The sequence below is a fragment of the Podarcis pityusensis genome (genome assembly GCF_964106645.2).
Source record: "Podarcis pityusensis genome assembly, chromosome: 11".
Classification (NCBI taxonomy): Eukaryota; Metazoa; Chordata; class Lepidosauria; order Squamata; family Lacertidae; genus Podarcis; species Podarcis pityusensis.
In genome coordinates, this window is record NC_138036.1 from 59,601,969 (window position 1) to 59,623,113 (window position 21,145).

The window sequence follows — 21,145 nt, forward strand, 5'->3', positions numbered from 1 at the left end:
ATCCCCCTGCAAAGACAGGCGCGCACCCGCGCGCGCGGCCGCGCGCAGGAGAGGAGGAAAAGGAGGCGGCCGGCCAAGGCGGCGGCGTTTGGTGTCGCTGGGGGGGGGGAGGGCATAGGGGGAGAGGGGGGAGGGTTAGATAAAAGCGGGGTGGGGGTGGGGGCAGGAGAAATCGCGGGGGGAGCATAGGAAATCAAGAGATTGGCCGCCCCCCCCCAAAATCTTTATAGTATGTGCCCCCCATTATACAAAGCAGGAGGGCCGCTCAAGAGATTCCCCCCACCCCGTCAACCTTCCTAGGATGTGCCCCCCCCAATATGCAAAGCAGGGGTGGAGGAAAGCCAGACCTCCCCACTAAAGAGATTCGGGCCCCCCAAATCTTTATAGAATATGCCTCCCCAATATTCTTCAGTTGGCCTTGCTAGCTAGGGGTGATGGGAGTTGTAGTCCAACAACAGCAATAAAATACATCGATTTTATATGGATTGATATGTTTATATGGATATATAACATTTATATGTTATATGGATTTCTCTTGAACTTTTATATGTTTATAACCCCCCCCAACAAACCCAATTTTATATACATATATGTGTGTGTGTGTGTGTGTATTAATCCCCCCAAAACCCACAATTATTATAAATATATTATAATATATTATAATATTATAATATATTATAATTATAATATATTATAATATATAATATATATTATATTATATTATATTATATTATATTATATTATATTAACCCCCCAAAAAACCCACAATATATCTATATCTATATCTATCTATCTATCTATCTATCTATCTATCTATCTATATTATTATAATAACCCCCAAAACAAACATACACACACATATCTAATGATACTATAATAACTCCCCCCAAAACCCACAATTATATATATATTTTTATACACACACACACAAATATATAATATTATAATAACCCCCCAAACACACACACACACACACACACACACACACACACAATGATACTATAATAACTCCCCATAAAACCCACAATTATATATTAGTCCCCAGATCCAGTTGAAAAATCCCGCCAATACAGGATTATTGTACTTATTGTTATATTTGCAGGAGATGATTGGATGGGCAGATTTGAGCAGGAATTTGGATAGGCAGAAGATATTAGAAATTCAATTTAAATTCATTTAACTTGCTCATCTAATTATCTACATCCTTCCCCCTCCTCCTGCGGTTCCTTAAATTTATTTCCGAATATCTTCCGCCTACCCAAATTCATTTACCTTGCTCATTTAATTATCTAGTTACTTCCTTCCCCCTCATTCTGCGGTTCCTTACATTTATTATTATTAATTTTAATAATATAAAATAATAATTATATAATAATTTTAATAAAATAATAAAACAACTTTTATTTACATTTTATTTTAATAATAATCATTAATAAAATCCACAGAATCCTTAGGAAGAGACGTCGATATTCCAGCCCGCAATTCCAGATGTTAGATAAATTTCAGACGAGAGAAATTGCTAGCAGGATTCAGGTAAATAACAACAACAACAACATAATATCAATAATAATAATATCAACAACAATATTAATAAAATCAATAATAATAATAATAATAATATCATCAATAATAATAAGAACAACAACAATTTATTTTTACCCCGCCATCTGGCTGGGTTTCTGAAAGCATAATATACAATAAAGGGAAGATCAGGGGATGAGTGGATCTCTAAGAGACCCAAATGGATCTCCAAGAAGGGAGAAAATCAGCTCAATGGATCCATGGGAATAGGTAGGAATGTTGGGGAAATGGCAAGAAGCAGGGAAGGGGTGGTTGGGAAGTCTTGGAAAGGAGAGACGAAGGAAGATGGGAGGGAAGGAAGGAGGGAAGGAAGGAAGGAAGGAAGGAGGGGAAGGAAGGAAGAGGGAAGGGGGGGAGGAAGGAAGGGGGAGGGAGGGAAAGAAACAAAGAGGGAGGGAAGGATGGAAGGAAAGGAGGAAGGAAAGAAGGAAGGAAGGAAGGAAAGAAGGAAGGAAGGAAGTCCCCCAAATTGAGTGATCCCCAAAGTGGACAGTAGGAAGAGAAGCAGATTATGTACATGGACAGGAAGGTCAGTCAGTCAGTCGGCTCCCCCAAATCGAGCAAGCCCCAACGTGGACAACCAGAAGCGGAGAACTGTACAAGGACAGGACTCTCCCAGTTGCACACAGTTGCCTCAACTCTCGGGAAGTGGGAAAGCCGGGCTGCCCCGGGAGGGTGTCCTTCAAAGGGGCGCAAGGAAACGGGAAGCGGGCGCTGGAGGCACGCCAGAGCTCGTTCTCCGTCCGTCCGTGGCATGGTGGGCGGGACCACCTCCTCGGCACCAGTCCACAAGGTAGGTCCGTGGGAGAAGAAGAGCTGGTCCATCCCGGGGGTGTCTGAGAGGGGGTGGCAGGAAATAAGCGACGGGGGCCCTCACACCACGGTGCTGACCGAGGGGTCCGAGAGGTTGAGCTGCCCCGCAAGGTCAGTGGGGTGGTACTGCTGCAGGGGAGACAAAAGACAAGACACGGGGGAGGGGTGGTGGTCAGGCAGAGGCGGGCCAGAGCGAGGCCGAGACACATGCTGCCCCCGCAGGCCGCCACCGCCCCGGCAGGAAACCGCTCAAGGAAGATGCTGCGCCTCCAAACCGGGATGCATTCATGGCTGCGAGCACCAAGCGGGGAATCTCCGGGGATCCGCTCTGTTCCCACAAAAAAAGTCAGGGTGCCGCAATGTGGGCAGAGCCAAACGTAGGGCCACCCTTCCCATTTTAGGGACCCTGACGTAGGGCCACCCTACTAATTTCAGAACCCTGACCTGTGTCGTCGTGTCCCACCCCCAGTTTCCCTTCGGCTCAGCTCCTTCCCGGTTGGAGCGCATCGTCCCTCAAGGATCTCCCCCGGGGGGCCGCCACGTGGGGCAGGGGCTCCCTCCCCCTCGCAGCGCAGCCTCTTCCCCCGGAAAGCAGCACCCGCTAGCTCAGCCATTTCGGGCCGATCCCCTTTGGAATCACCCGGCAGCTTCGACCCCTTGACAATTTCGGGTCGATCCCCTTCGAAATCTGCCGACGACTCTCCCTTCATGTACGCCAAGAAACTCCCTCCGGGAAAAAGCTCGGCGACTCAGCTCGCAAAAGAGCCACTTTTTCCAAGATGGCCGCCCTACTCCTCTCCCGCCCGGCCCTTTTCTGGGATGTCCCGGAAGGGGATGACCGGTTGTTCCCCCCACCAGCACCACCACCCGTCCCACAAGATCAAACAGGACTTTGGATACAGGACAAAAATGCATCAACATTCACAACAAGATCCCACCCTTTGCGGAGGAACTCCTGAAGCCGGGAATTCTCTACAGGGCTTTATCTGCAGCTCACGGACTCTGGGTGTGGCGGCCTCGCGGGGGTGTCTGTAGGGAGCAGGCGCATCAAAGGGATGGTCTATTACATCGAAAGCTGGCTTTGAACCCGGTGCCGGCACCCGGGGACACCACCAAAACCACCACCCCAGGAAAGCGGGACGCCGCCCGGCCAACCCGGCCAACCCAGAGCTGCGTTTCTTCCTCCTCCTCCTCCTCCTCCTCCCTCTACCCTCCACACTGGAATGCCTAGAAGGGAAAGCCACCAGAGGAAGCAGACCCTCCAAGCACCCCTCTCTCTCCCGGGATAGAAGAATCCAGCCCAGTTTCCGCCGGGATCCCGGAAGGTTCCGCTGTTCCTGGGATGTCCCTATTTTCATGGGAGAAATGTTGGAGGGGGTGGAATAGGACGTCCCTATTTTCATGGGAGAAATATTGGAGGGGATGGAATAGGATGTCCCTATTTTCATGGGACAAATGTTGGAGGGGATGGAATGGGATGTCCCCATTTTCACTGGAGAAATGATGGAGGGGATGGAATAGGAAGTCCCTATCTTCATTGGAGAAATGTTGGAGGTTATGCAAACGCCCACCACTGGGGGGGAGACTTTTTTTATAAATCCCTGCAGTTACGAACAGGAGGAATAAACGGAGAGTCATGTGGGGGGAGTTTGAGAAGGCGGAAAGCCATCTTTTCCGGCCGAGACATTTCCCCTTCTGGAATACCACCCTCCCAATATCTTGTGACAGATGTCCTTTTGATGGGGAGAGAGGGGGGGGGAATCAGAATTTTAAGATGGCCGAGAAGTTGGCTTTCGCCCCAGGTGGACCTTTCAATGTCTGGGACCTTTGGAAAGCTGCCAAAGGGCGGGGATGAGGTCAAACCCTATGCCCCACCAACTCAGAAACATGCATAATAGAGGGTCTCCAAAACGGGCCGGGGGTTTGGAGAGGGAGATGGAACTTTCCTGCCCCCGTGGCGACCGTGCCGGAAAGGATGATGCGCAATGGGGAAGATATTTGGGAATTAAATCAAATTTGCTGGAATGATTTGGACGGGTTGATTTACTGCAATTGGCTCCTTGGAAACAGCTGGAATCCTGCAAATGTGGATCAGAATCCTGATTTAATCATTTGGACGGATTGCTTTGGTGCAATCTGCTCCTTGGAAACAGCCTGAATCCTGCAAACGTCGAGAGCGACCCAAATTCGCAATCATTTGGATTGTGACCGTCCAGAGTGGAAGATGGAACGAAAGAGAAATTCCCAACGAAAGAGCGACGGCGGGAGGGACGGGCGGAAGATGGAATGTGCCAAGGTGAAAGCGGAAAGGAGGGTTTGGAGGAGGAGAAGCGGAGAGGAGAGGAGCAGAGAAGGCCGACTGGGAGTAAGAATGGCGGGAGCGGTGGGAAGAACGAGGGAATGGAGGGGAGGGGAGGGAGGAATGAATGGATGGGAGGATATTCAGAGGAAGGAAAGCATGGATGGATATTTAGAGGAAGGAAGGAATGGATGGATATTCAGCAGAACGAGGGAATGGAGGGGAGGGAGGAATAAATTCAGCAAAAGGAGGTGTAGCCAGAATGCCATAGAGTGGTGGCTTGGGATGTTCAACAAGGAATAACCTGCCGTGGGAAATGGACAAAAAATTCGGAAATGGATTAAAAATAAATAAAAAGGGATGAGAATGGATTGACATGCTGTTAAACTGCTTTTTAATTCTGTTTCCTCCCTTTATGGTCTTGGTTTATGGGCTACTATAGGTTACTACTACTAATAGTAATTAATAATTAAAATAAAATAAAATAAAATAAAAAATAGTTCTGATGTTTCCTCCCTTTATGGTCTTGGCTTACGGGCTACTACTAAAATGAGGCTCCATTTTAAGCTGCATTTTAATTAACTGTTCTTGGTTTTTTCCTATTATGTTTTATTGTAATTTATATTTGGTGTTAGCTGCCCTGAGCCTGGCCCTGGCTGGGGAGGGCGGGGTATAAATAAAAAAGTATTATTATTATTATTATTATTATTATTATTATTACTAAATTAATTATTATGTTTTTATTAGAATTGTTTTTACTGGTTTTGTAATGTGTGTCTCTTTAAATATATATTTTTTTCAATTATTTTTTTTCTGTTTTACAGAAAACAGGTGTTAGCTGCCCTGAGCCTGGCCCTGGCCCTGGCCAGGGAGGGTGGGGTATAAATAAAAAATTATTATTATTATTATTATTATTATTATTATTATTATTATTATTATGTTTTTTGTTAGAATTGTTTTTACTGGTTTTGATATGTGTGTCTTTTTAAATATATATATAATTTTAATTATTTTTTTTCTGTTTTACAATCTTGAATACTCATTTAAACATCCTTGAAATTCAAGGGTGTTTTAATGTGTGTGTTTTTGGGGGGGCTGTGACGGTGATCTTGGCACTGATATGGGAGGATTTGATGCGGAAATTCGGAGGAGTAGCGGTGAGGAATATTCAGGGCTGGTCTCCAAGAAAATGACAGTGATCTTAGCATTGATACAGGAGAATTTTCAGATGAAATCCTGAGCGGAAACAGTGAGCAATATTTGGGGCTGATCCGAGAGAGGGACAGCAATCTTCACATTGATACAGGAGGATGTTCAGAGGAAATTGTAGCCCAACGCCCTTTGGAATAAGTTTGAGAAATCATGGGAGAAGTTTTGTGAAATATATTAATTTCCATTAATAATAATAATAATAAGTATTCTTAGTCTTCTGTTATTTCTGCTGTGTCAGACCAACACGGCTGCCTACCTGATGATAATAATGATAATGATGACGATAATAATATATATATAAAAGATTATGGTTATTATTATTATTATTACTATTATCATCAGGCTGCCTACCTGATGATAATAATGATTATGATGATAATTACAATAATAATATAAATAATAATGGTGATAATAATAATAACAATAACAACAATAATGTTTTATATATATTATCATCATTATCACCACCACCACCACAATTATTGTTGCCAAAGAGCCATAAAATAAATTAATAATAATGATAATGATGATAATAACAATAATAACAATAATATTTTATATATATTATCATCAACACCACCACAATTATTGCTGCCAAAGAGCCATAAAATAAATTAATAATAATAATAATAATACCCCACTCATCTGGCTGGGGAACTGCCTGCACATAGGAAAACAGCAGAAAGTCTGCAGATTGTGGAAGTTCGGATTGTCCCGCCTTGGCCTCATTCCCAGCCTATCAACAGATTGGGATGAGGGATGCTAACAGATATCCCAGGGTCCCTATTGCAAGGACAGCCCAAGATCTGAAGAAGCCATGGCGGTTTCCGGTTTGATCCGGGGTTGATCCCGCTTTTCCTAAGGACATTCCTATTTTCATGGGAGAAATGTTGGCAGGTATGGAATAGGACGTCCATATTTTCATGGGGAAAATGTCAGAGGGGATGGTAGGAAGTCCATATTTTCATGGGAGAAATGTTGGCACATATGGAATAGGACGTCTGTATTTCATGGGAGAAATGTCGGCAGGTATGGAACAGGACAGGGGTTGGCAATTTTTTCTAGCAGCCGGCCAGTCCACTGTCACGCAGACCTTATGGCGGGCTGGAGAAGCGGAACTGGGGGGTGGAGCTGGAAGAAGAGGCGAGGGGGGTCAAATTGTCCTCCTCCCCACCCCACACCCCCCAGCCCCAGCTTCCCAGGGGCTGCTGCCACCACCACCGCCGCTGCTTCTCGTGAGTAGACAGAGTGAGCTTGTTTGCTCGCTCTCTGGCCCGTAGAATAAGGTGACCAGTTTTCACCCCATGAATCCGGGGATGCTTTTCAATCTCCATGGATTTTGTAGGATTTCTAAATCTGGGGACAGTCCCCGGAAAACGGGGGTGTCTGGGAACCTTACCCTAGGGGCACCAGGGCGGCAGGGGCGGCGGGGGTGGGAGGAAGAGGCTGAGCAGTGGTGGGAGGAAGAGGCTGAGTGAAGCCAGAACCCGAGATTATTGGCGACAAGGATGGGACAAAGAGGCTGAGCGGCGGTGGCTCGACCAATCCCATGGCGAGCCCGGATCCCAGCGCAGGGCGGGGCCATCCCTGCCGATCAAATGCCGCCGGGGCAAACCAGGCGCGGCGTTGGAGCAGCCAAGCCGCTGCTGCTCGGGCTCTTGATCCCATAGGTGTCGCCGAGATTTACAGATCCGGCTTCCCGGACTGAGGACCCAAATGGGCCTGATCCATAGCTGTCAACGGTTCCTTTTTTTAAAGGGAAATTCCCTTATTCCAAATATGATTCCTCGGAAGAAAAGGGGAAAGTTGACAGCTATGGCCTGATCTGGCCCGGGGGGACTTGGGTTGCCGGTTCTGTCGGGTCAACGTCAGAGAGGATGGCCAGATGCCCCTGTTTCCACGGGAGAATCATTGGCGCGGGCTAAGCAATGGAGCTCGGCCGTCCGCCTGATGACAGAGGGCCCCTCCCCCGCCTCGTCATTTCCAAGGAAGCCACGGACAGAAAAACACAGGTACAGAAGGTGACGAGAGACATGGTGCCAGGCGAGGCCATGCACCTTGCCTGAATCCCACAGGAAGTGTGGCGGCAGGAGAGGGCGGTGGCAGGGAGTCCTGCTGGCCACTGCTTGCGGAGCCGTACAGTTACCACAGGCAGAGGGAGACGGTGGAGATGGCAGGGCAGGGGACGGACGAGGGGAAGACGGCACGGCGGACCGCTTTCCAGGCGGGGACCAGGACAGGAAGGACTGGAAATCAAAAGGGGGGGAAAGAAAATTCTGGGTTTTTCGGGGGGTCAGAACAGAAAGGAAAACAAACCACATACGGGGAGAAGAGGGAGCCCTCGATCTTTGGGACAGACGGTGGAGACGGACTTACAGAGAACGAAACGGGGCCATGGCAGCTGTGAGATGGGGCGGTTGATGGGATGGCAGGAGAAAGAGAGAAAGAAGGAGGGCACAACCGGTTGTCTTCTTCTTACCGTGTCTCTGCAGGACCTACGGCTCTTGAAGCTGTTGGCCAGCGTGGATGTGATGGACCTAAAAGTGGTTTTCATTCTAGGGCCTGGTTCTGCTCTAGCACTTGGTCTATCCTAAAACGAACATGTACATAAGCGGTTAGATCTCCGGACGGCCGCCACCGGCCGCCGCGTCTACACTGTGCCTCGCTTTCACGGGCTGCCTTGCTCGCCTGGTGTGCTCCTCCTGCCCTACAGGGCGGCCGGGCTCCGGAGGGCCCCTCCGAGCGCTGACCTTCCGAGTGGCCATCTTGGGCTGGGGCGATCCTGGGAGCCACCCCAGACTCTGAGCGGATCCGCTGTCCTTTTCACGGATGTACCCTAATTTCACAGGACGGGGTGGGAGAGGATGCCCCTCTTGGAATGGAATTGGAAGTACCTTTTTTCATGAAAGGGGGAGGAACCAGACACTCCTCTCCCCCAACTCCCGGAGAAATGTCAGAGAGGATGTACAGTTGCCCTCAAAACCATCCCATCCCTGGGGCAAACGGGGCAGGTCCCCGCCAAGAGGGCGATTTTGGGGGTCTCGAACGGGGTGGTTTGGGTCAGAAGGACCCCAAGCATCAGTGGGAGGGGTGCTAGGAAGACCCTGTTTTCCGGGGAGGAACGTCATGGTAGGACGTCCATAATTTGGTTGTGGGAATGTCAGAGAGGATGGTAGGACGTCCAAATTTTGTGGGAGGAACATCAGAAGGGGTGGTAGGACGTCCATAATTTCATGGGAAGAACCGTCAGAAAGGGTGGTAGGACGTCCATAATTTTGTGGGAAGAACGTCAGAAGGGGTGATAGAACGTCCATAATTTTGTGGGAAGAACGTCAGAAAGGGTGGTAGGACGTCCATAATTTCATGGGGAAAATGTCAGAAGGGGTGGTAGGATGTCCATAATTTCATGGGAGGAACGCCAGAAAGGGTGGTAGGACGTCCATAATTTCATGGGAGGAACGTCAGAAAGAGTGGTAGGACGTCCATAATTTCATGGGAAGAATGTCAAAGGGGATGGTAGGAGGTCCATAATTTTGTGGGAAGAACATCAGAAGGGGTGGTAGGACGTCCATAATTTCAGTGGAAGAACGTCAAAGGTGATGGTAGGACGTCCATAATTTCATGGAAAGAACCTCAGAGGGGAAGGAAGGATGTCTATAATTTCATGGGAAGAACGTCAGAAGGGGTGGTAGGACATCCATAATTTCATGGGAAGAATGTCAAAGGGGATGGTAGGAAGTCCATAATTTTATGGGAGGAATGTCAGAAGGGGTGGTAGGACATCCATAATTTCATGGGAAGAATGTCAAAGGTGATGGTAGGACATCCATAATTTTGTGGGAAGAACGTCAAAAGGGGTGGTAGGACGTCCATAATTTCATGGGACGAACATCTGACAGAAACTGTACGTGAGGACCTTGTATGTGGGGCGGACCCTTTTCTGGAAGGGGTGGGGGGAACAGGGCGGGATGGAGCTACAAGCAACCTTGGGGTTCCTGCAGCAGCTCAGAGGGCCTCCTCTCAGGAGCTTGGAGAGGAGGGGCCCCCACCCTATTGGTGGCCTGGGAGGGGGGGCGGTCCCTGCCGGTCGCTGTCACCCCCTTTCTTCCATCATCTAGAGAGGGGGGCAAGAGACTTTTTCCACCTACCCCTAAATAAATAGGATCGGGGCCTTTGGTCAAGGCAGGTCCTATGGCTGGGAGATAGAGAGAAGACTGCATCAGAAGAGAAGGGAAGTCATTGTATGTTAAGGGGGGGAATGGGGGGTAAAATATCAGAATTAAAGAAAGAAACGAAAACCAGTATTGGGAAATCAAGGAGGGTATATAGGTCTCCCGAGATCGGCGGCCGGAAGCTGGGGGGCTGCTTTCCGGAGGGACCCCGGGCGGGAATCCGAGGGGGGGTTAAATGGGGAGGGGGCAGCTGGAGGGTTGGGGGCGGAGCGGGAACGAAAGCCGTCAAGGAGGGGGGAGGGGAGAGAATCATGGGGGGAGGTTGGGTGGGAGGCAACCAGACCTGGTTATGGGGGGGTGGAAGGAGGCCCCCATTTTTGGGAGGGGAACCCCGTTTCTGATCCCAACCCTTTGGGCTACAGTGGAATTTGGGGTTTTGGGGGGAGGGCCCCCCCAATCTGAACCCTCTGTATCCTCCCCTTGGGGAACCCCGTTTCTGACCCCCCCCTTTGGATTTAGGTAATTTTTTTGGGGGGGGAGAGAGACCAGGTCTGGCTCCTCCGCATCCGGGTTGGGGGGGCCGACCGGAATTGAATCCATTTCCTGCTTCCGTTCCCGATCTTCCTCTCCCCCCTGCCCCCCCGGGCATGCACAGGAAAAAAGCAATTGGTAGGATGGAATGGATGAAGATCTATATCTAAATATATATAGATAGGGAGATACCCACATATAAATATATATATATATTTACATATATTGATCCAGAGGTATCAGTGCATGGCTTGCCACGGCGTTGCACCATGGCCGAAGAGTGACCAAAACCAAATAATAATAATAGTAATAATTTAACATTTCTACCCCGCCCATGATTTCAAATAATAATTTGAAAAGAAACGTGTGTGTGTGTGCGTGTGCGCGCGCGTGTATATATATATACACACACACATACACATACATACACATACATATACGTATATACATATATACATTATATATATATTATATGCATTATATACTTATATGTATTATATATTATATACGCATATATAAATTATATATATATTATTTATATACATATATAAATAATATTTTATATATTTTTGGTCATATTCTGATCTTATTGAATAGACACACACACACATATGTTATATATAGCCTTATATAAATTATATATATATATACATAAACATATATATAATATGTATATGTATGTATGTATGCATGTGTGTGTGTGTGTATATATATATATATATATATATATATAAATTTTTTGGTCATATTTTGATTTTTTATTTGACTTTTATTTTATTTTATTTTTAATAATTGGTATTTATTGAACAAAGAAATCTTCCCGCTCGCCTACCTTCTAGCATTGTACTAGTGGCCGGAGGGTTCCTCCTGCGGAAAAGTCTTACATTGTCAAACGGATCTCCGGAACGTCGGCTTTCCTCGTCGGCCGTGGGGTGGGGTGGGATGGCCCCCACCCAAAAAATCCTGGACCCCCCCACATCTTGGCCAAACCCCAAACCCCGGACCGGACCCGCCGTCAACCCAGGGAAGCGTTTCTCCTCTCTAGAAAGTTGGCAAGTGAAAAATGGCAGTGACAATTGCACTCGGGATGCCCTACAAAATTCGAGCCTGCCTCGTTTGGGCGGCGGAGGGGGCAGGACACAGGGATGGACAGACCCCGATTGACAGGACAACCCTATTCCCATTGTAGGGAATTTAATAGGACATCCCTATTGCCATTGATGGGGGTTGAATAGGACACCCCTATTTCATTATAGGGGATCGAATAGGACACCCCTATTTCCATTGTAGGGGATTTAATAGGACGCCCGTATTCCCATTATATGGGATTGAATAGAATGTCCCTATTTCATTATTGGGGATCGAATGAGATGCCCCTATTTCATTATAGGGGATTTAATAGGACGCCCCTATTCCCATTGTAGGGGATTTAATAGGATGTCCCTATTCCCATTGTAGGGGATCGAATAGGACGCCCCTATTTCATTATAGGGGATCAAATAGGATGCCCCTATTTCCATTGGGGCATTTGCCCCCCTATTTAGGAGGGTAGGGGCCCCTCAAAGGCCTTCCCAGGATGAGTGGGGCAGTGGGCCCCCCAGGGGTCATCCAAACCAACCCTCCGCCCTCTTGGAAGGAGCGACTCTTATGGGGTTCCCCCACCCCATAAGTGGGAGCCACGGAGAGGCCGTCCCCCTAATACTACTCCCCTTCGGCACCGTAGTGACTGTTGGGGTGAAGGAATGGGAAATGGAAAAGGACCTCCAAATTAAAAAATGGAAATTCAAAGACGTCCCACTTGTTTTGGTGTTTTTTCCGGCGGTTTTGTGGGTTACCTGCCCCCCGCCGGAGGTCTCTTCTCCCCCAAAAAATGGCCTCTTCCTACCTGTAGGTTCTTCCTCCAGACGTTGACGGCGGCAAAGGCCAACTGCATCTGCTTCCGTCGGGCGTCCTTGTGCCTCTTGTAGGCAATTTCGATGAAGATCAGGAAGATTCCGGCCACGATCCCACCGGCCACCAGCATGAAGACGCCTGGGAGGGGTCGAAACGCGGGAGGGAGAAGGGTCAGAGAGCCGGGTTCGAAAGAAGCGCGCGCACACACGCTGCCACCACAGTCGAAGGTCGTCCAGGAAGCAGAGTGAGAATCGTAATCATGGCGGCAACCATAGTGATAGTAATAATGATGGGGATCCGGAATAAGAATAGGAATCACAAATGACAATTGTAAGAAGAAGGATAGCGATAGCGATACTTGCAAATGGGGGTGGTAGCAGTAGTAGTTAGAAATGGCAATAGTAACAATAACAATAACAATAACAATAACAATAATATTCATATTAATAATGTGAATCTAAGTTTGGCAGTCGTCATCATCATCATCATCCATCATCATCCATCATCCATCCACCAACACCACCATCATCTCAATATTCTTATTCTTAAGAGCCTGGCTAAGCACCCATCAGCATCATCCACCACCACCACCACCATCTCAATATTCTGATTCATAAGAGCTGGGCTAAGCATCGGATGATGGGTAGGCAAACTAAGGCCCATCATCCATCACCATCACCATCATCTCAATAGTCTTATTCTTAAGAACCGGGCTAAGCACTGGACATTTTGTGCCTTGCCTTGGGTTGGACTGGATGACCCCCGGGGGTGGGGGTGGTGTCCCTCGTGCCCCTTCTTCTCTGATCCCTGAGGGGAGGGAGCTCCAGGGGGAACGGGGAGGTCTAGGAACCCACCTGCCATGTTCTCAAAGGTGAGGGTGGCCGGGGCATTACTCCTTGAGTCGCACTCCTGGTACCTCACCCACGTCTTGTCCAGCTCTTCCATGAAGCCATTTTCGTGGAGGCTGTGGGACGGGAGGAGAGAGCTGAAGCGGGGAGTCCCGCCATCTTGAATAAAATATGGATTGGGGGGATGGGGTGGGAGGCCAGGTGAAGCCACGCCCCGCGACCCTCAAATCTCTTACGGGGACCCAAGGGAGTCCCAGGAAAGGCCAAGGGAGTCCTCCAGGAGACCAACTTGGACCAAGAAGGCTCCTCGGCCATCTTTGACAGACCCAGAGGAAGTCAGGCCCAACCGGACTCCCTCTTTGATGCTACTGGGTTCGATCCCAGAACATCCCGATTTTGGGGGGCGAGGAACGTTGGAGGGGCTGGCAGCTTTCTGGTTCGAACCCTGGATATCCTATTTTCCCGATTTCCCCCAGAGGGGATGCCTGGACCTTTCTCCCATGAAAAGAGGTCCTCTTGTGTTTCTCCTCCGGAGTGGGAAAGGGAAGTTCCGGGATCGATCCGGGATGCTCGGGGGGTCTGGTGTTCTCCACCCAACCCCAACCCCCTTCCCTGGATCATTCCTGCGGGCGGGGGAGAGGGTACGGACTTGAGGATGGCCAGCGAGACGTTCTGCTTCCAGGGACTGTCCTTCCTCATTCCGATTCCAAATCCAGACCGGAAGAAGAGTTCTCCAGTGGTCACCAGGTCGCACTTCTGGGAGGCTTCGAACTCCAGGACAGCCGAGTCCCAGATGAAGGCGTGGAGCTTGCTGGGTGGAGACACAAGTGGGAACAGTAACCAGGAAAAGGGGGTCGACTTCAGCGCTCCCGGCAAATTCCAGAAGCCTTCCCTCCCCCTCTTCCGATGGAGGATTTTCGCAGGATGAAGCGGTCCCGAAAGGAAAGGATCAGAAATCCTGGCAAATTCGTTCCTGAGAAATTCCTGCCAAACCTTTCCTGAGAAATTCCTGCCAAACCTTTCCTGAGATATTCCCACAAAACCTTTTCTTAGAAATTCCTGTCAAACCATTTCTGAGAAATTCCTGCCAAACCATTTCTTATAAATTCCTGCCCAAGTATTTCTGAGAAATCCCGCCAAACCTTTCTTTAGAAATTCCTGCCAAACCATTGATTAGAAATCCCAGCAAAACAATAAATTAGATTGCAAAATTTACAAGAAACCCAGCAAAACCATTGATTAGAAATCCCAGCCAAACAATTTCTTAGCAATCCCAGCCAAACATTTTCTTAGAAATCCCAGTAAAATGTCTTCTATATTTCTGCAAAACGATTTATTATAAATTCCCGCAAAACATTTTGTTTAGAAGACGCAGACATTTCTTTGAAATCCCAGGAAAATTTCTTAGAAACCCAGCAAATATTTCTGAGATATCCCAGTCAAACAATTTCTTAGAAATCCCAGCCAAATTTATTGGAAATCCCAGCAGAATTTCTTATAAATCCCAGCAGAATTTCTTAGAAACCCCAGCAGAATTTCTTAGAAATCCCAAACAATTTCTAATAAATCCCAGCCAAACAATTTATTAGAAATCCCAGCCAAATGTCTTAGAATTCCTAGCCAAATAGTTTCTTAGAAATCCCAGCCAAATTTCTTAGAAATCCCAGCCATATTTCTTAGGAATCCCAGCCGAATTTCTTCGAAATCCCAGCCAAATTTCTTATAAATCTCACCTAAATTTCTTAGAAGTCCCAGCAGAATTTCTTAGAAATCCCACCCAAATTCCCACAAAAATTCTTCGACTTTGCGTTGGCTTCAAATCAGTGGGTTGTTAATTGGTCGAAATTCATGGAAATTAACTGGCCAAAAAATAAAAATAAAAATGGAATTCCATAATCCAACGCCTCTTTCCCCATTGGTCCCCCATATCCTCCCAGCCCACCCGCCCGGAAAAGTCAAAGGAGTCCAACTCACTTGTCCCGGACGGCCTGGATGGCTTCGGCGGCACTTTCGTAGTTGTGCTTCTCCATGTGGCGGTACATGGTGCTGAGCTCCACCTGCCGGCGGAAGTAGATGTCCACCGAGCTCTGCTTGACCGTGGCGTAAATGAATTTGTCAGACGGGTTGCGCAGCTGGGAGAGGGGGAGGTAGGACATCCGTATTTTGGTGGGAGAAACATCAGAAGGGGTGGTAGAACTTCCACATTTTCATGGGAGAAATGTCAGAAGGGGTGGCAGGACGTCCATAATTTCGTGGGAGAAATGCTAGAGGGGATGGTAGGACGTCCCTATTCTCATGGGATAAATGTTAGAGAAGATGGTAGGACATCCATATTCTCATAGGAGACATGTCAGAGGCTTGGTGTTCTCCTTCCATGCTTACCCTGGGATCATTGATGCCCGTGATCCGTTCCTCGGGTCTGTCCAAAACCAGGAAGGCCGCCAGGTTGGCAGTGTAAGAGGCGACGATGATCATGGCGAATCCAGCCCACACCATCCCCAGGATCCGTGCAGAGAAGCTCCGGGGAGCGCCTGGAAGAGATAGGGCAGCTCAGGATGGTCCTCAAGCATCTGAAGGACCGAAACCCTGGGGAGATAGACCTCACCCAAGCTCTCTAGTGCCACCCCTCGAGAAGACCATCTAACTGGAGAAGAACCCAGAGGGGAAGAAGCTGAGTTGGACATCCCTATTCTCGTGGGAGAAATGACGGAGGTCGGAGAAGATGGTAGGACGTCCATATTTTCATCAATGTCAAACGAGATGGTAGGACCTCCATATCAATGTCAAAGGGGATGGTAGGACGTCCATATTTTCATCAATGTCAAAGGGGGTGTTAGGACCTTCCTGTTTTCATCAAGGTCAAAGGGGATGGTAGGACCTCCCTATTTTCATCCATGTCAAAGGGGATGGTGGGACCTCCCTATTTTCATGGGAGAAATATCGGAGAAGATGAGATGGGGTCGGTGGCACCAGCCTTTGCTTTGCAGCCTCTTACGGACGGACCCATCCAGATCATTCCCACTGGAGAGACTCACCTTCTCCGATGCCAGAGTTGAGCAAGACTCCCCAGGAGAACCACATGGCAGATGACAGGGTCAGGGCATCCTCTTCCTCTTCCTCGCTGTTGACTTTGAAGCGGCCGAAGGGGCTGCAAGAGAGCAAGCGGGGCCAGCGGTCAGCCGTCCATCAAGTAGCAGGTCTTAGAAGATGCCCCATGGAAAGAAGCTTCTGGACCTCACGGGTGCGAGGAACTCCAGAAGTCCGGGGAGGACTCCGCGCTTTCCCTCATGTCGTTCGCAGGTGGAATAAGTGATGCAAAGTCAGTGGACAGAGGTCCCTTTGCATCATTGATGGGTACGTAATTTGGTGACGTCTTGAGGAACAGCCCGTCCAGTTCCTTGTCCCTGCCCCCATTCATGGGTGGGAGGAAGCAGAGCTGGATAACTTTTCCTTGCTCCTCTGGGAGGAGGAGGAGGAGACCAGGAAGACCAAGTGGTAGAGGAAAGAGGCGTAGAGGAGGGAGGAGGGGACCAGGAAGACCATGAGCTAGAGGGAGGAGGAAGGAGGAGGAGACTAGGAAGGCCAAGGGGCAGAAGAAAGAGGAGAAGGAGAAGGAAGGAGGAGGAAGGAGGAGAAGACCAGGAAGACCAAGGAAGGGTTAGAGGGATGAGGAGGAGGGGGAGGGGGAAGAGGAAGAAAAGAGAAGGGAGGAGGAGGAGGGGAGGGGGAGTAGAGGGAGGAGGAGAATGAAGGAGGAAGGAGGAGGAGGGAGGAGGAGGAGGAGACCAGGAAGACCAAGGGGTAGAAGGAGGGGTAGAGGGATGAGGAGGAGGAGGAGAAGAAAGAAGAAAGGAGGAGGAGGGAGGAGGAGGGAGGAGGAGGAGGGGGAGGAGAGGGAGGAGGAGAAGGAAACAGAAAGGAGGAGGAAGGGGGAGGAGGAGACCAGGAAGACCAAGGGGTAGAGGGAGGAGGAGGAGGTCGAGGTGGTGGAGAAGACCAGGAAGACCAAGGGGTGGCCACAGTTACCTGAAACGGTCCAGGAGATAGAGCATCACAGCCACCACGTGGACCGAGAGGCCCACCAGGAGCCACAGGGTGCTCTGGAACGGCTGCATGAACGAGTCCAAGGTGCTGCGGGGGATTTCCTGCAACGGAGAACCGGAAGTGGGCGTCAGTAGCTGCGGAAAGACCCCAGCAGGGGTTGCTTAGGGTTCCTCACAAAGGTTGAGGAGAACGGTTCTCCTCTTCTTCTCCCCATGCCTTTCAAGGATGGACCTTGATGTCATATATGGGTGGTTTTTAATGGATGCTGATTATAATATATTATATTATATTCACAAGAAATTCCATCGGGACTTTGCAAAGGGAAGGAGATGGACAACGGGAACGGCTTGACCAAAGCAGAGCGTGGCCACCTCTGTAGACCAAGCCCTCTGGAGGGCACAGTGATGCCTAGTGGTCGTTGGCCATGTCTACCCACCTTCTTCACCAGGATGGTGAGTCCCTGGTACTTAAAGGGCTTGGAGAACTCGATGTACTGGGCCCGCTCGTTGTTGATGGTCAAAGGAGCCACGATCATGTCCGCCTGACCGCTCAAGAGCTCCCCCATCATGCCGTTCCACTCCTTCTTGTTGCTGTTGTTCACCTGTGGTGAGACAGAGCCAGGGTGAGAAGGGCAAGGAGGTCCGTATTTCCATGGGATGAGCGTCGGTGATGATGGCATTTTCGTGGGATGAATGTGGGAGATGATGGTAGAACGTCTGTAATTTCATGGGATGGAAGTGGGAGGTGATGGTAGAACGTCCATAATTTCATGGGATGAATGTGGGAGATGATGGTAGGACGTCTGTATTTTCATGGGATGAATGTCAAAGGGGATGGTAGGAAGTCCATAATTTCATAGGAAAAACATCAGAAAGGATGGTAGGACGTCCATAATTTCACGGAACAAATGTCAAAGGGGATAGCAGGAAGAAGCTATGGGAAGCAAGTTCATGAATGGACAACCCTCCAGGCCTCTCCTGAAGGTTCCTCAGGTCACCCCAGTGTGGGCAGAAAGCCAATGGGGACAGCCAACCATTCCAGGAACGACTTCCCACAGATCCCCTTTCTCAATGGGACAGCGTCTGTCTGTCCCCGGCCAAGGGGCTGGACCCTCGGAGGTCTTCTGAGAAGTTGGAGGGTGGCCTGTCTGGCCTTCCCGAGGCCCACTCACCCGCTCCTGTGTGCCAAACTTCCCATCGCCCACCAGGTGGACCTCGTAAGTGAAGTTCATGGTCTTGGCCAGCTTGATCAGGAGGTCGACGCAGAAGCCATAGCAGCAGAGCATCACGCTGGGGCGGCCTGGTGGGGCAGGAGAAAGGGGGACCATTGAGGCCCGTTCCAGAAGGTCCCCAACGGAGAGGACCTTCTCAATCGCTCCACCTCCATGCCCGTCCATCGAGGAGATGCCATTTGACCCGGCCCCTTTAGGACAATGTGGATGGCTTCCTGCTGGAGATCTGACCCGTTCCCTGTCGATCCGTTTTGTTCCCGGCCTGCTGAGCTGGATTCCTTCCTGGTCGTATGTGGAAGAGATCATCTGAACCAGGCTTCCTCCACCTCGGCCCTTCAGGTGGTTCCGTTCCATATATGATCAGGAAGCGATCCAGTTCTTCAGGCTTGATCAATGGGGAATGGACCTCCCCATTGTTCCTGACCACCGGTCCAGCTAGCTAAGGATCATGGGAGGTGTGGGCCAACCACATCTGGAGGAGGCCTGGTGTAGACTAAGAGGATCTCATCTCCACCATACAGTGCAGACCCTCCCAAGAAGGAGAGATGCCCGGTGCCCAATGGAGACGCTTGGCGGGGGAAATTCTGACCTGATGCCCCCGCTTTGGGTTCAAGACGTACCTGGCATGGTCTTGTTGGGCCCCGTACAGAGGACCTGCTGCACCAAGCCGCCGGTGCTGTTGGTGAGGGCTTTGCACTTGCCGTCGGCCAGGGTCTCCTTGACGTAGACAAACGGCTCCTGGTGAATGGTGACAATCTGGGGGGGGGGAGGGGAAACAGCCCCCCAAAAAGTGAGAAGATGGATCACCGTCCTCTTCCCAGCCAAATCGGCTTCTCAACCCCTCTGCTGCCTTCTCCTGGAAGGGGAGAGTTGGACGCAGGGATGCCAACATGGAATTCAGAAGTGGTTGAGATGGATGGGGCTCCATGGTCATCTAGACCAACCCCCCTGAGGTGCAATGTTCTTCACTCAAGCACCCGGGACTCCAAGGAAGGAGAGCCGGCTTGCTTGCGTCCCACAAATTTCTCCTGGACGTCAGGCCGGGCTCTCATTTCTTGGTCTGGAAGCCACTGGTTCAAGTCCTACCCTCTGGAGCGGGAGGACTTGTTCTTTCTTCCAGGCGAAAGCCCTGGAGATATTTGAAGACGGCTCTCATATCTCCTCATCCTCAGACTGAGTGTTCCTATCTCCTTTGGCCGTTCCTCCGAAGGCTCGGCTTCTGGACCCTCAATCATCTTGAGATGTTTGGCTCTAAAGAGAGCCATTTCCTTCAACTGTTCCTCCCAAGGGACCCTCCGTCATCTTGAGATGTTTGAAGATGGCCTAACATCTCTTCTCAGCCTCCTCTTTTCTGAGCTAAAGAGAGCCATCTCCTTCAAACGTTTCTGCTAAGGTTGAGCTTCTAGACCCTCAACCATCTTAAGATGTTTGAAGGTGGTTCCCATATCTCCTTGGTCTCCTCTTCTCCATCTCCTCCGAAGTTCCTAACCGTTCCTCCTAAGGCTCAGCTTCTAGACCCTCAAACATCTTGAGATGTTTGAAGATGGCCCTATCATTCTCCTCTCAGCCTCCTCTTTTCTGGGCTAAAGAGAGCCATCTCCTTCAACCTTTCCTCTAAGACTCAGCTTCTAGACCCTCAAACATCTTGAGATGTTTGAAGATGGCTCTCATATCTCCTTGGTCTCCTCTTCTCCATCTCCTTCAACCATTCCTCCTAAGGCTGAGCTTCTAGACCTGCCATCATCCTGAGATGTTTGAAGTTGGCTCCCATGTCTCCTCTTCTCCATCTCCTTCAACCGTTCCTCCTAAGGCTGGGCTTCTAGACCCTCAATCATCTTGAGATCTTCGAAAGTGGCCCTAACATCTCCTCTCAGCCTCCCCCTTTCTGGGCTAAAAAAAGCCATCTCCTTTGACTGATCCCCCTAAGGCTTGGCTTCCAGACCCTCAATCATCTTGAGATGTTTGAAAGTGGCTCTCATATCTCTTGCTCTCCTCTTCCCCAGCTCCTTCAACTGTTCCTCACCAGGCTGACATTAGTGAGGGAGGGAGGTGGAGCAGAGATGATACCTTGAGCTTGGTAGACATCTCGTAGCCCTGGGGCGTCTCGGTTTCTCCTCCCGGCCAGATGATCTTGCGGTCGTTGGGCAGGAACTGCGGAGGTGAAGAGAGAAAGGTTGGGACCAGATCTTCTCTACCAGCCTTCCCTGATAAATGACCATAGAGTCAGAATGGGACCCAAGAAGGTCAGCCAGTCTGACCCCCAGGCCAGGCAGGGCCCTCCCATCCAGGGATACTTACGTGGCTGCCGTTGTAGACGCCGACCTGCACCAACTTGTTGTTCTGCAGGTTCATGACACTGTAATTGGCGTACTTGCGGTCCCCGTCCTCGTTGAACTCCACCCGGCCCGTCACACCCTCGGCGTACTTCGTCTGCATCAGTACCCTGGGGAGAAGGCGGGTTGATCGGGATGCGGAGGGATGGAAATGTCTCCCACGAAATTATGGACGTCCTACCATCCCC

The 21,145-nt window shown here is 49.6% G+C and overlaps 1 protein-coding gene across 8 annotated transcripts in view; it reads right to left on the bottom strand.

Moving 5' to 3' along the window:
• Window positions 1–1,393: 1,393 nt before the first annotated feature.
• Window positions 1,394–21,145, bottom strand: part of LOC308458893 (glutamate receptor ionotropic, NMDA 1) — a 28,068-nt gene continuing 8,316 nt past the window's right edge. For 2 of the 8 annotated variants that reach the window (XM_080973753.1, XM_080973752.1), the window contains 14 exons: window positions 20,923–21,067; window positions 20,692–20,775; window positions 19,245–19,380; window positions 18,565–18,692; window positions 17,830–17,994; window positions 17,376–17,494; window positions 16,385–16,497; window positions 15,732–15,880; window positions 15,324–15,481; window positions 13,999–14,160; window positions 13,356–13,465; window positions 12,494–12,639; window positions 8,385–8,495; window positions 1,394–2,523 (listed from right to left, as the gene is read on the bottom strand). In XM_080973753.1, the coding sequence (XP_080829879.1) occupies window positions 2,455–2,523; window positions 8,385–8,495; window positions 12,494–12,639; window positions 13,356–13,465; window positions 13,999–14,160; window positions 15,324–15,481; window positions 15,732–15,880; window positions 16,385–16,497; window positions 17,376–17,494; window positions 17,830–17,994; window positions 18,565–18,692; window positions 19,245–19,380; window positions 20,692–20,775; window positions 20,923–21,067 (1,795 nt within the window). In that variant the 3' untranslated portion in view covers window positions 1,394–2,454. Of the gene's footprint in view, window positions 2,524–3,332; window positions 3,424–8,384; window positions 8,496–10,053; window positions 10,101–11,440; window positions 11,476–12,493; window positions 12,640–13,355; window positions 13,466–13,998; window positions 14,161–15,323; window positions 15,482–15,731; window positions 15,881–16,384; window positions 16,498–17,375; window positions 17,495–17,829; window positions 17,995–18,564; window positions 18,693–19,244; window positions 19,381–20,691; window positions 20,776–20,922; window positions 21,068–21,145 lie in introns of those variants that run through there. The other 6 variants (XM_080973756.1, XM_080973754.1, XR_013977764.1 and 3 more) reach the window with 5 other exon arrangements.